At 49.9% G+C, this 12,737-nt stretch overlaps 5 protein-coding genes across 5 annotated transcripts; 4 read left to right on the top strand and 1 right to left on the bottom strand.

Annotated features, from left to right (window-relative positions):
- Positions 1-118: 118 nt before the first annotated feature.
- RMT2 (protein-arginine N5-methyltransferase) lies at positions 119-1,825 on the top strand (the record flags this gene model as incomplete). The annotated part of the gene is made up of 5 exons (XM_076634317.1): positions 119-392; positions 465-544; positions 617-1,123; positions 1,198-1,396; positions 1,464-1,825. 5 exons carry the CDS (start codon positions 119-121, stop codon positions 1,823-1,825), a joined length of 1,422 nt encoding a protein of 473 aa, XP_076485676.1.
- Positions 1,826-2,472: 647 nt separating this feature from the next.
- Positions 2,473-4,410, top strand: JCM6883_005641 (uncharacterized protein; the record flags this gene model as incomplete). Its single annotated transcript, XM_076634316.1, has 1 exon — positions 2,473-4,410. The coding sequence occupies one exon, from the start codon at positions 2,473-2,475 to the stop codon at positions 4,408-4,410; it is 1,938 nt and encodes a 645-aa protein (XP_076485675.1).
- A 463-nt stretch (positions 4,411-4,873) lies between these two features.
- On the bottom strand, positions 4,874-7,770 carry JCM6883_005640 (uncharacterized protein; the record flags this gene model as incomplete). Its single annotated transcript, XM_076634315.1, has 6 exons — positions 4,874-6,013; positions 6,079-6,459; positions 6,527-6,546; positions 6,612-6,875; positions 6,948-7,028; positions 7,101-7,770. 6 exons carry the CDS (start codon positions 7,768-7,770, stop codon positions 4,874-4,876), a joined length of 2,556 nt encoding a protein of 851 aa, XP_076485674.1.
- Positions 7,771-9,168: 1,398 nt separating this feature from the next.
- RPB7 (DNA-directed RNA polymerase II subunit RPB7) lies at positions 9,169-10,072 on the top strand (the record flags this gene model as incomplete). The annotated part of the gene is made up of 6 exons (XM_076634314.1): positions 9,169-9,180; positions 9,248-9,562; positions 9,636-9,686; positions 9,755-9,823; positions 9,890-9,958; positions 10,025-10,072. The coding sequence occupies 6 exons, from the start codon at positions 9,169-9,171 to the stop codon at positions 10,070-10,072; spliced, it is 564 nt and encodes a 187-aa protein (XP_076485673.1).
- Positions 10,073-10,875: 803 nt separating this feature from the next.
- On the top strand, positions 10,876-12,730 carry HMT1 (protein-arginine omega-N methyltransferase HMT1; the record flags this gene model as incomplete). The annotated part of the gene is made up of 10 exons (XM_076634313.1): positions 10,876-10,923; positions 10,998-11,128; positions 11,192-11,276; positions 11,346-11,409; positions 11,483-11,713; positions 11,788-11,903; positions 11,968-12,046; positions 12,116-12,217; positions 12,287-12,450; positions 12,530-12,730. Coding segments are annotated over 10 exons (1,221 nt in total), but the record flags the coding sequence as incomplete, so codon positions are not given.
- Positions 12,731-12,737: the final 7 nt, after the last annotated feature.

Below are 12,737 nucleotides of genomic sequence, written 5' to 3'. Positions count from 1 at the left end.
AGATTCTAGACCACACAGTGTCGATCCGAATAGCACCAGAGTCGAGGAAGGAAACAAGAGTTGATCAAGAATTTCACCCCTTCCTTCTTGATCTCTCTCTCTCTCACTCATCTTCCTGATGCCGGCTCAATTGAACAACCTGAATCTACCCTCTGGAGTTTCCGTTTCAACTTCAAACGCTTTCTCTTCCCTCGCCTCGACCTCTACCTCAACTCAGGCCTCGACAGATGAACTCGAATACACTCAACACCAACTCCTCTCTCTCCGCTTGATCGACCTGATTCTAGAACGAGACGAGACCGGTTTGATCGAGAAACTCGTAGTGGAGGAAAAAGTGGAATGTTGGATTTCGGATGAGACCCAGGGTTGGACGAGTTTACATGCGGCGGCTTGTGAGTGAGCTTCCCCCTCTTCCCCCGCTGTTCTGTGGGTTGAACTGATGAGTATATTGGTGCGAGGAGCAGATGTGGGCAATGTGGGACTTTGTAAAATGTTGTTGAGGAAAGGGAATGCGGTTTGGAACCTCGTCGATTCACTCGGTTGCGTACGCTCCTCTTCTCTCTCTCTGATGTATGGACTAGCATGAGAACTGATTGAAAGATGGGATGATGGATAGTCAGCAGGAGATATAGCTTATTCGATGAATCATGATAAAGTGTACAAGTTTTTATTGGAGGAAGGAACGAGGGCGGAAATGTTGAGAGCCGTTTTGGAGGACTCCCAATCTCAAGATCGAGATCAAGATCAATCTACTTCCACCGACGTTGAAGATGAAGAAACTCCGATTGACGTCGAAGGAGAATCGAAACCCGATCAAGAACCAGAACCAGAACAAGATCTCTCGATGCATTCGAAACCTTCAACAGCTTCCTCCCTACATCACTACCTCTCCCAACCCCTCACTTACACCGTCGACACATCAGGTCAACCGATCTGTCTAGACTCGGAAGGGAATGGAGTCATGATGGGTTGGGAAAGGGGGATCATGGAGAGAACCGTCGAGGAAATGTTGAGTCGAGGTTGGGGGGATCGGAAAGGGAAGACGAGGGAGACGCTGCTGAGCGAGGAGGAAGGAGAGAGGAGTCCGCTGAGGGTGGTGAATGTTGGGTTTGGGTTGGGAATCGTGAGTTTTTTCCTTCCCTTTTCTTTCGCGAAAGATGTTCGAAGAGAGCTGATTCGATTGCGCGAGTCGAGTAGATCGATACGTTCTTTCAAGCCTATTCGCCAACGACTCACTTGATTATCGAACCCCATCCCTCCGTACTCGCTCATATGGAACAAACCGGTTGGTTCTCGAAACCTGGAGTCAAAGTCTTCAGAGGCACTTGGCAAGATTGGATCGCTGCGCTCGAATCGGGTGACGAAGAGTGGGTTGAGTGGGACGGGATCTACTTCGGTTCGTTCTGTCTCTCTCTTCAGCGGTCGAACGAGACAGGAACTGAAGAATCAGAGCGAGGCAACAGATACTTATTCCGAGCATTACATCGACCTCCGTCGGTTCCTCTCCCACACCCCGAACCTCCTTTCATCTTCTTCCCCCTCGAATCTCGCCTCCGTATCTTTCTTCCACGGACTCGGAGCAACCTCTCGAAATTTCTACGATATCTATACCCTAGTCTCCCAACTCCATCTACAAGAATTCGGGCTCAAAACCGAATGGAGTGAAGTGGAAGTGATGGAAGGTAGAGATGGGGAGGAGGATGTTTGGGAAGCGACGAAAGAGAGAACTGAGGAGGAGGGAGGGAAAGGGGAGAAGAAGAAATATTGGGAGTGGGCGAAAGCGGTAGGACGGTATAGGGTACCGGTTTGTAGATTGGAATACTAGGTGAGCCGTTGGGGAGAGGAGATAGTGAAGAGGCCTAGGGGGAGGAGGTGAGTCGAAATCGAAACTACGGAGGATTGAGCTTAAAACCGATTCTGCCTTCGTTTCGGTTCCCTCGCTTTGATTCTACACGGCTCCGGGTCTAGCGTTTCGTCATCGGCTCAACAACGTTTCCACCAATGCTCTATCGCAGTCGATATCGACCTTTTCTCGAATTCCCTTTGTTCGGCTCTCGAGACCTCGTCGACGCGACAATTCCCTTTCTTCCTCGCAATCTCTCTCTCACCGAACGAAGTTCCTTGACAGACGACAGTTACGTCGTACGTCATCCTCCTACGCGTACTAGAACGAAGCAACGCGCTTCTCGAAGTAAAATTTCGTTTCTCTCGCGCGAAGCACAGTTCGCTTTCTTCGCAAAGTCGAAAACAAAGGACTCGAAAGGTTTCCTCTTGTTTCCCGGTAACGGTTCTCTCTCGCTCTTCTTTCTTCTGCCTTGTCGCTCTGATTCTTCCCGCGAAGTCTCGCAACCGACCAAAACACTCGACTCGACTCTCGTTCTTCTTCATTTCGTTTCGCTCAATCGTGAGTTCTCCCCACTTGGTTTTGTTTCGCCCATCTACGTGACTGATTGACCTCTGTGCATAGCCGCAATGTCCTCTCAAGCTTCTCCCACACTCAATCTCACCGCTTCCGTCCCTCTCGACATCGAACCCGTTCCGATAACTCCTCCACCTCGTCTCACTTCGTTCCTTTCCTTCTCTCCTACTCCTCCAGCTCCTTCGAAACGTGCTACTCCTCTACCTTCTCCATTACGGCCTCAATCGAAATCGCTCGAGAAACCCGTTCTTTCGAAATCTCCAGCTTCTTCCACGTTCAATCGCTTACAAGATGACCGCGACGACGAGGAGGCGTTCCCGCTATCGTCGAGTCTACTATCGATGACTGCAGAGTTGGGATCGAAGAACCCGTTTTTGGCGATCTTGAAAGCGGAACTCGAGAATCAAGCTCAAGCTCAAGAATCCTCGAACTCGAACGACTCGACTTTGGTTTCATCATCGGATGAACAAGATTCCTCGTCGACGACTACGACTACGACGATGTCGACCTCCTCCTCCTCTTCTAGCGATTCTCCAATCGACTCGAATGACGGCGAGCGAAGAAAAGAGAAGAAGGAGGAGGTGGAGGAATGGGATCGAATCGTTTACGATGGCTCGCTGAGCTCGGGGGACGACGAGCGAGAACTCAGAAGACCGCTCCACGAGGTGGCTCTACTGGAAGGAGGAGGAGACGAAGGAGATTCGAGTCAAGAATGGGAAGACACCTCAGAATCGATTCCTCGTCCGTTCGTCGCTGGACTCACTCAAGAACGCACTGCTCCCAACAAGGAAGAGGAACGCCCACCTACGACTCCTATTCTCTCGATCTCGCCTTCATCACCGCCGAAACCGGAAGAAGAAGAAGAAACTCCTCGAGCTCGACCCGCCCTCTCTTCCTCCTCGAAACGAGCTTCGTTCTCTCCTCGTTCTTCTCAAGGATCTCGACGTCGCGGTTCGACTATACTAGTCGCTACTTCTCCTCGTCAATCGTATCGTCGTTCGCCTCGAAAACACTCCTGCTCACCTAGTTCACCTCTTCCCCTCTCGATTTCTTCCTCGAGACGTTCTTCCCGAATCGATGTTCACGGTTTCGCCTGCCATCCCACTTCGCCACTCTTGTACAACACTCTCGCTCCGTCGATCCCATCTCGACAACTGTCTTCACCCAAAAAGAAATCTAAATCATCGTCGAAAACGAAACCGAAACCGAAAACTCCTCGACCTCGACCTCCCCCAAAATCCCTTCCGATCGATACTGCCGCTCTCGATCGGTTCTTTGGCGTAACTCCGTCGATCTCGAAAGCTAGGAAAGGGGGTTATGAAGGGATCGCGAGGACGGAAGGGTTGTTGTTTTCTCGCGTGGAGAGTGGACTCGAGGAATGGAAGAAAGTTGAAGAGTTTCGCAGATTGTTAGGAGCAGCGGACAAAGAGGAGGAAGAAGAAGAAGAGGAGGAGGAGGAGATCCTCCATATCCGCTCACCCGTCGCTCTCGAAACTTCAACACGGACCGAATCGAACCCAAACTCGAATTCGTACCTCTCCCCTCCGACTCCTCGTTCCTCTCGCCGTCGTCATGCACGTCAATCATCGTCGAAGAAGCAGAGGAAACCTCGACCGCCTCCGCTCAAGTTGATGCATTCGAATAATTCTTTCGAAGATGAATCAACTTCTGCGACTTCGGCTTTCTCTCCGGATACTCCTCCTGATCTCGCTCTTTTATCCTCCTCCCCGGCTCGACACGTTGGGCTAGGATCCCCAATCTCTCTTGATGTCGAAAACTTTCCCTCGCCGGTTTCTTCGATCGAAGCTTTCGATCCTCTCTCACGAGAGATTTTCTTTCGAATGACTGTGTCACAGCCTTCGACAGATTTGCAAGAAGTGGTAGAGACGAGAAGAACGGAGGAGGGAAGAGGAGGGAAGACTAAAGAACGAGTGAGGGGGTTGAAAGGAAAGAAAAACGTTGGAAATAGACTGAGGAAGTTGTTCATGTAGGGTTAGGGTTAGTTGTTCACGTAGGCTCTCTGGATCGATCATTAGTGGATATTTAGCAGTCTCTCAGTCTCTTTCCCACTTAGGGTCACGAGAGTGAGAGCAAGAGAGAGCAATTGTGTGCGAGAAGCAAAAAAACGATTCAGCTTGAGGGTTGGGCGAGTTGCTATGAGGAATTTTTGACTAGTCTGCGTGACCGTTTCTGAAGCATGTGATTGTTGCGAAGGTCGGAGAGTATCGAGGGCAACGAAAGCGGCACAAGAGAGAATCGCGAATCGCGCGAGAAAGAGGAGGGGAGCGATTTGTGAGATTTCCGAGCGAAACATCGAGAGAAAGAACAGAAGGCTACAAATGTATATCGAAGACGAGAACGAATATATAGATATGCGAAAGGAGAGAAGAAATGCTACAAGATTTGAAAGAACTGGAACGAAGAAGAAAATCGAGAGAGAAAACGAAACGGTTTCTAAAGCTTTCTTTTGTGTCTGCGGAAACCTGCGACGACATCGACTTGAGCCACAGGAGTTGGAACGTCGACGGCAGCAGCGACGAGAGCGGTATCGTTCTCTTGTTGTTGCGGAATCGTTGGGGTCGAAGGAAGTTCGGGTTCGGGCGAAGGAGGAGCTAGTTCGGTCGCGACGTCGATGGGGAGGAGCGTGTTCGAGTCGCTGGAGAATACGAGTAGAGGAGAAGGAGAGGGAGATGGAACGGGTTCAAGGACGGGAGGAAGAGGAGGGAGGATAGTCGCGTTACAAATGATTCCGGAAGGGAGGTGAGCGATCGAAGTGGAGACGTCGAGGGTGATGTTACCGTGAAGGACGTCGGCTTCGAGAGTAGCAGGGAGAGTGTAATTGCAGTTGGGAAGAGGGGGAAGCGAGGAATCGAGGGAAGAAGGGGAGGGAACTGGAATTTGCTCCGATGCGAGGGATTCTGTCGGAGTCGGTTCTGCGACAGGAGTCGGCACGAGAGGGTCGACAGCAGCTGATTCGGACGAGCTCGAGATCGGCGTATTCAAGGGGACTTCAGGTGAAGTCGAAGGAGACTCGATCGGAATCGAAAGAGGTGAAGTTGTCGATTCGGAAATCGCTGGATCGAGAGCAGGATCAGACGGGCTTGAGTTGATCGAAATCGAGTTATCCGTTGCGAGAGGAAGTAGAGAAGATTCAGTCGAAGAGGGAGTTTCGACGAGCGAGGAGGCTTCGATCGAGACAACAGTCAAGTTTTGGGTTGGGATCGTGACGTTACTCAAGGAAGAAGATAATGTCGCATTGGGAGAGGACGAAGGCGTGGCGAGGGGAGTAGGAGCTGAGTGGACTGAAGAGTTTAAAGTTTGCGAAGGAATCGACGACGACGAGGTCAAGTTTGCGACGCTACTTGAGTAGTTGGAAGACTGAGTCGAAGAAATCGTCGAGTTCTTTCCTCCGTTCGTTGCTGATGCGCTCCAGGCGGCAGAGGAGCTAGTCTTCGATTCGGATTTCCAGGTCGACGAGCTCGATTGAGTCGAGTTCCATTTGTCGTCGTTATTCTTCGAGGATCCTCCAGTAGGCGAAGAGTATGAGTAAGATCCGCCAGTGAGAGCATTCCAAGCCGGTTCACTCGTCCAAACCTACGAAAGAGAAAATCAGCTCTCCTCGAACAAACTTCGAAATCGTTCGCGAAAGGAGAACTGACCTCGAAATCCTTATCTCCCGCACCAGGAGAAGTGATCTGCCAATACATCCACGGGATCCCATTCTTCTCGAACGCCTCGACAAACTCTCCAATCTTTTTCGCCTTGTTCGAACCGGTAACTCCCCATTCTCCCATCACGATCGTCTTTCCCGGATGATTCTGTTTCGCTTTCGCGAGCGTAGAGGCAGTCGACCAGCCGTTCGTACCGTAATCGTGAACGGAAACGACGTCGATTGCGGAACAGCCAGTAGCCCAGGATTCGAGAGAGTGAGAAGTGTCGGTTCCTCCGCCGGAAGAGATGAGAATACCGGATCCGGACAGTTGGGAGGCGATGTATTTCGATCGATCGCAGACCCAGGAAGGGTTCGAGGGAGTCATGTACTGTAAGAGAAACCGGACGAAATCAGTTATCGGCGAAGAGCGCAGAATCTCGTCGGGTTGAACTTACGCCTTGAGGTTCATTTTGAGCTATACGACGGCAAAGCTTGTCAGCGTTCGAATTCTGGAAAGCGAAAGACGCAGGCTCGGCTCACCTTCGAAAGCGTAAACGACGCTACTCAAATCTTTCCACTTCTTTCTCCCCAACAACTGATTCTCATGATTCAACGCACGACTGATCCTCTTCTCAAACATTTGAATCGCCCATTCGTTCGAATAGAACGATGACGCGTCTTTGATCTTGAGGGATTGTTGACCTTTTTGAGACGGGGAAATGATCTTCAAGTTGAGAGCGTAGGAATTCGTCGACCAGAATCCGAGGGCGTAACGATCCGAGAGAGCGATCATTAATTTGAGACCTGTCAAAGAGCAATATGTGAGCGAGAACGTGAGAGATAGGAGGGAGAGAGAAAGGAGAGAGTTTTTCGTACCTCGATCAGAACAATCCGCCATGAGTTTATCAATCTTGTACAAGATCGTATCGTCATATTCCCCTACTCGATCCGGTTCGACTGCGCACATCCGCTCTCAGCTTTTCTCGTATCAGACCCGACGAAAGCTCTAGAGAGAGAGATTGGACGCACGATCTGGAACAGCGGAATTCCCACTTCCTTTACAGTTGTGATGAACTCCATCGAGGAAGATTCGTACGACGGAGAACCCTCCAGCTTTGATAGCGTCAAGAACGGCTCGACGGGGAGAATCGTCGAGCGCGAAAAGGTAGTAGGAGGAAACTCCTTTGAATATCTTTCCTCCGTCATCTCCGCGTTTCGAGAGCTCGTTCGAAGGAGCGACGTCGATCTTCTGAGCGTGAGCGTGAGAGGAGACGCGAGAGTAGAGTCGATCGAGAGAAGTGTCGTGATTTGATGCTCCGAAATTCTTCTTTCTCAAAACTTTTCCTTCTCGCTCCGACCTTTTCGCTACCACTTCCGGACCATTTCGATTCCCTCCAACTCTTTCGACAGTTTGGGTCGACGAGTTCCCTCTCGCTTCGATTTCCCTTCGAATCTTCTTCTCTAACGATTTCTTAACCTTTCGATGATGCTCTTTTCCACCTGAATGATGTCCTACTCTTCGAGGTGCATCGTGAGCTACCGTCGATGTTGTCGATGATGCTGTAGTTGCTGCGGCGAGGTAAGCGGATCGTTGTAAGGCGTAGAGTTGATCGGGATTCGGAGGAGCGGCGTGAGATGAAACGAGAGGGGAGAAGAGGGCGAGGGATACGACGAGGGATAAGGGAGAGGTAATGAACATGTTGTTGGGTAAAGAGAGCGTGGTGGGAAACGAATGTGAGTGCTCAAAAGAGAGCGAGAAAGGTTAGGGGAAAGATAAGTTGAGTCGAAGGAAGACGGGTGGATCTAGAGAGAGTGTCGGCGCTTTGTCGCTGTTATTGACGTCGACGAGGACCGATATGGCCCGGGAAGAACGGGAAGGAAGAAAGGAGTGAGACTGCGAGGGGAAAGAGAGAGCCGAGGAAAAAGCGGGGGTGGAAAAGGGGAAGGAGGTTGGTTTGACGTCGACTCTGCTCTACTGCTTCACGAGGGCGAGGGCTGGCACGTCGTTGAGCGAAAGCCGGCGTCGATAGATTGAGAGAGGAATCGAGAAGAGGAGAGGGAAGAGAAGTAACAAGACGTCGACTCAGTCAAGAGTTTTGGCTTGGTTCGAGGGAGATGAAACATTTAGATTAACTTCTAGAGCGGTTTCTCGACCCGGAAAGACGAAGAAATACTAAGCAGAGGAGAGGCCCGGGGAGTGAGACAAGAGGGAGAAACTGTTCGGATTCGGAAAGTGTCGAAGGAATTTGACGTCGAAGTCGAATTGACTGAGCTTAATCCTTTGTCGAGTGCTAAGGTTTCTCTGATAGTCATTGCTCCGTCAACTCTGTCGTTGGTATCAGGTTTGGAGGGAAGTAGGGACGATCGAGGTCGAATTCAACGACATGTCGAGGGGAGACGTTCTGTCGCTTTCCTGCTTGTCTAGTCGCAATTAGAGTCTACTCTATAATCGTATGAGTTGTCGTGTGGTCGCGTAAAGTGAAGAGAACGAGAGAAAGAGCTTCGTCGTCGTCGTCTCTCCTTTCTCTCCCTCTCTCCACCTCCCACTCGATCAGTTCTGTTCCGACTTACACACCCAATATACCACGCGTCTGCTTAGCTGTCAGCACGCCCTCTCGCCATCGTTTATCGAACGTCTCCCTCGGGCCCAAGAGTCGAATTTCCAGTTTGATCAAGTGGATAAAGTCATCGATTAGAGCTCGCGGTTGGAACAAACGCTATCGGGTAAGGATATCCCATTATGTTGGAACATTACGGAACGGTCGGCGGAGCAGGGGAGAGCGAGAGGGGAAAGTTGATCGAAGGAGTTGTTTGACCACTTCGAACTCACGACAAGGAGTCGTACGGAGCTGGAGAGAGGGTGGGGAGTGAAGCATGGAGATAGAAGTCGCAGTGGAACGAGAACAAGAGCAACTCCTTCTCCTTGATCGAGGATGTTTTGACGGTTCGAGTGCTGAACCTCATCTCTCTCTCTCTTCTCTCCTCCCTTGTTCTGTCTTCGTGGGAACCTCGAGATCAGATCGACTCTACGATCTTCCTTTCACTCCTTTCCCGCGCCTCGTCCCGTCTCGCCTCGTAAGAGTATTTAGTTTTGAAAATGTTTTTCCTCGTGAGTCTGCGTTTCGTCTCAGTCGTTTCACTTCCGCGACTGACCAACGTATAACCTCACCTCACAGCGAGAATTAACGCAAGATCTCATCATGCACCCCTCCTACTTCAACCCTTCCCTCTCGGCCTACCTCAAACTTTCCCTACGACGTCAAGTCGAAGGATCTTGTTCCGGTCGACTCGGGTACATTATCGCCGTCACTGCCGATAACCTCGGGGCCGAAGGTGGAGAAGAGAACGACGACGATGACGATGAGGATAAAGGAATGAGAGGGAGAATCGCCGAGGATGGTCAGGCAGTTTTCAGGTTGAGGTATCAGGCGATCGTGTATAGACCGTTCAGGGGCGAAGTCGTAGATGGTGTAGTCGCGAGTGTTAATAAGGTAAGTCGAAGCCTCGATTTGCTCGCAACAACGAACCGGCGAGCTAACTTGCGACTTCCACTCGCGTTTTTAGATGGGAATTTTCGTCGATGTTGGACCTCTACAATGCTTCGTATCAACTCATGTAAGTCCTTTCTCTATCTAGTCGATCATTTTCGTCGTGTCCGCGTGCTGATCGACTCGGTTCGACAGTTGATTCCTCCCGATTTTTCTTTCGACCCGAACGCAAATCCTCCCTGTTTCACTTCGAATGAAGACGTCGTACGTCTTCTCAACTCTTCCTCTTCGTGATGATAACCGTCGCTGATAATGAGTGCGAGAGAGTAGTTAAAAATCGAGAAAGGAACGAAGATTCGATTAAAAATCGTTGGAACGCGGGTTGATGCGACTGAAATCGTGAGCTCTTTTCTCTACTCTCTTTCGGTAGCTCAGAGACTGACAGAGTTTGTGTGTGCGTTGTAGTTCGCTATCGGAACGATCAAGGAGGATTACCTCGGACCGATCGGTTAGAAAAAACGAGAACGAAAACGAATGAACGAATGGTTCTTTGAGCGGAGAGAGCGAGACGGAGCAGAAGATTTCGACTTGTTGTAACTCACTACTATTATCCTAATCACTAGACACACACCAAAAAAAGGCGAACGAAACAGCCAAACACCTTGCAATTATTATACCTCTTCGAAAATAGAGAACTCGAGTTCGTAACTGTGATACTGTCTGAGCACTGTCTGCAGCTGAATTCGCGAGTAGAAAGTGAGGAATTCTCGACTCGCCTTTTTCGTTCGAAGAAGTCTTTTCACTTTCTCTCTTTCGCCCTTCTCGCCAAAGTTCTGCTTGCTTGGCTGCATAGTAGACTCTTACACTCCTTCAACACCTCAACCGACTCTATCTCTTCCATCGTAAGCTCGAAGTCCTCGAAGAAGAGCCGGGATTTCTTTCAACATTTCGGAAAAAAGAAAGAATCAAACACTCGACGACAACGTCGCGGGCGGATGTGGGAGCCGGGTAGAAAGATTGTTTGAAGGTTCAATTATGTTATGGCGGGTGCGGACACTGGACATGCGAGCTGGAAAAGCGGGAGAGAAAAGTCGATTGAGATGAAGACTGAGGGAAAGTCGTACAGAGACTACGGGAACCGGGGAAAGACGCCGAACGAGAGGAATTGAGATTTACGAGCTTCTCTGCGGCGGAACGGCTCAGCTGGATCGATTCTCAAAGGAGGAAGGGAGGCTGTGTCTCTCGCAACGAAAAGGTTCCTTCCTCGCTCTCTTCCAGACCGTACTGACTCCTCAATCGTCTTGTCACGATTGTAGATGGCTATGCAAGTCGATGCCACCGCTTCTTCCTCCGTTCCCGCAGTCGTGAGTCGCTTCTCTCTCTCCGTTTTCTCAATTCTCGCGAAAACTGACCCGCCTCGTTCTTCGTTTCTCGATAGGAGGGACCCACTTCGGCCGATTACTACTCGGATTCGTATGCTCATTTCGGGATCCACGAAGAGATGTTGAAAGATGAAGTCAGGACGTTGAGTTATCGCAATTCGATGTGGTGGAACAAACACCTTTTCAAGTACGTCGCTTTTTCTACTTTCATTCGAGCGGAATAAAGTTGACGGTTGAGCGTATCGTACAGGGACAAGGTCGTTCTTGATGTTGGATGCGGAACGGGAATCTTGTCGATGTTTGCCGCGAAAGCTGGTGCGAAGAAAGTTATCGGTGTAAGCTCTGCGATCGCTCTCTTTCTCGTTCTGAAAGCGGGAGTTGACGTGTTTCCGACTCGTATGTAGATCGACATGTCAAACATTATCGATCAAGCACAAAAGATTGTCGAAGCAAACGGTTTCGCCGACAGTTCGTTCTCTCCTCTTTCTTTCCATCTTTCTCGATTCCCTTCGAGCTGACCTTGTTCTCTCATCGTCTTCAGCTATCACTTTGATCAAAGGCAAAATGGAAGAAGTCGTATTACCGGTCGACAAGGTCGATATCATCATCTCGGAATGGATGGGTTACTTCCTCCTTTACGAATCGATGCTCGATTCGGTTCTCTACGCACGAGACAAGTACTTGGTTAAGGGAGGATTGATGTTCCCGGATGAGGCGACGATGTATATGGCGGCGATCGAGGATCAGGAATACAAGGAGGAGAAGATTGGCTGTGAGTTTCGAGTCTTTTCGCTTTTCGCTTTTCGTTTTGTGTGAGAATGATGCTGACTCTTCGTCATACTGTAGTCTGGGATGACGTCTACGGTTTCGATTACTCGTGCATCAAGGAGATCGCTTTGAAAGAACCTCTCGTCGATACCGTCGATCTCAAAGCCGTCGTTACGAACCCTTGCAAACTTGCCGTAAGTCGACTTTTTCTCGCTCAGACGATCGATCAGATTGTACTGACTCGCTTGATATGTCTAGACTTTCGATCTCTTGACCGTGACGAAGGAGCAACTCCAATTCATCGCCAACTTTAAACTCACCGCTACTCGAAATGATTGTACGCTTTTCCTTCTTTTTTCCTCTCGTCTCGCACGCGCAACTGTACTGATTCGCTTGACTCGTTCAGACGTTCACGCTTTCCTCGGATGGTTCGATTGCGCTTTCCGAGCTTGTCACAAACCCGTTTCCTTCTCGACTGGTCCTCACGCTAAGTACACTCACTGGAAGCGTACGTCTCTTCCTCCTAGTCTCTCGTCTCATCGCAAAGAAGCTGATCTCGTTGCTCGTGCGTGCGTAGAAACCGTCTTCTACTTGAACGATATGATTACGGTGAACGCGGAGGATAACATCGAAGGAACGATCTCGGTCGCTCCGAATGGAAAGAACCCGAGGGATTTGGATATTGTGATCGATTACAAGGCGCAGAATGGAGAGGGTGAACGAAGAGAGTACCGAATGTTAGTCAATTCTCTTTCTCTCTTTCTTTTTGGATTCGAGCTCTTCGTTCGCATGCTGACTCTCTCGCTCTTCGATTGGATAGGGCATAATCGTTACCGCTATCGAACTGTATCCTTTTATAGATCCTTTCCTCCTCCCTTTCCAACCTCTTTTCGCCGTCAAAATCTTGTCTTTTTATCCTCTCGTTGTTCTCAACAATCCTTATTTCTCGCTTAGGGTTAGGGTTAGGGTTAGGGTTAGGGTTAGGGTTAGGGTTAGGGTTAGGGTTAGGGTTAGGGTTAGGGTTAGGG

Source organism: Sporobolomyces salmoneus (assembly GCF_050403485.1).
Source record: "Sporobolomyces salmoneus JCM6883 DNA, S_salmoneus_JCM6883_v1_ctg57, whole genome shotgun sequence".
NCBI lineage: Eukaryota > Fungi > Basidiomycota > Microbotryomycetes > Sporidiobolales > Sporidiobolaceae > Sporobolomyces > Sporobolomyces salmoneus.
Note: the sequence above shows the minus strand (reverse complement) of the source record. Positions and strands in the feature narration are given on the sequence as shown.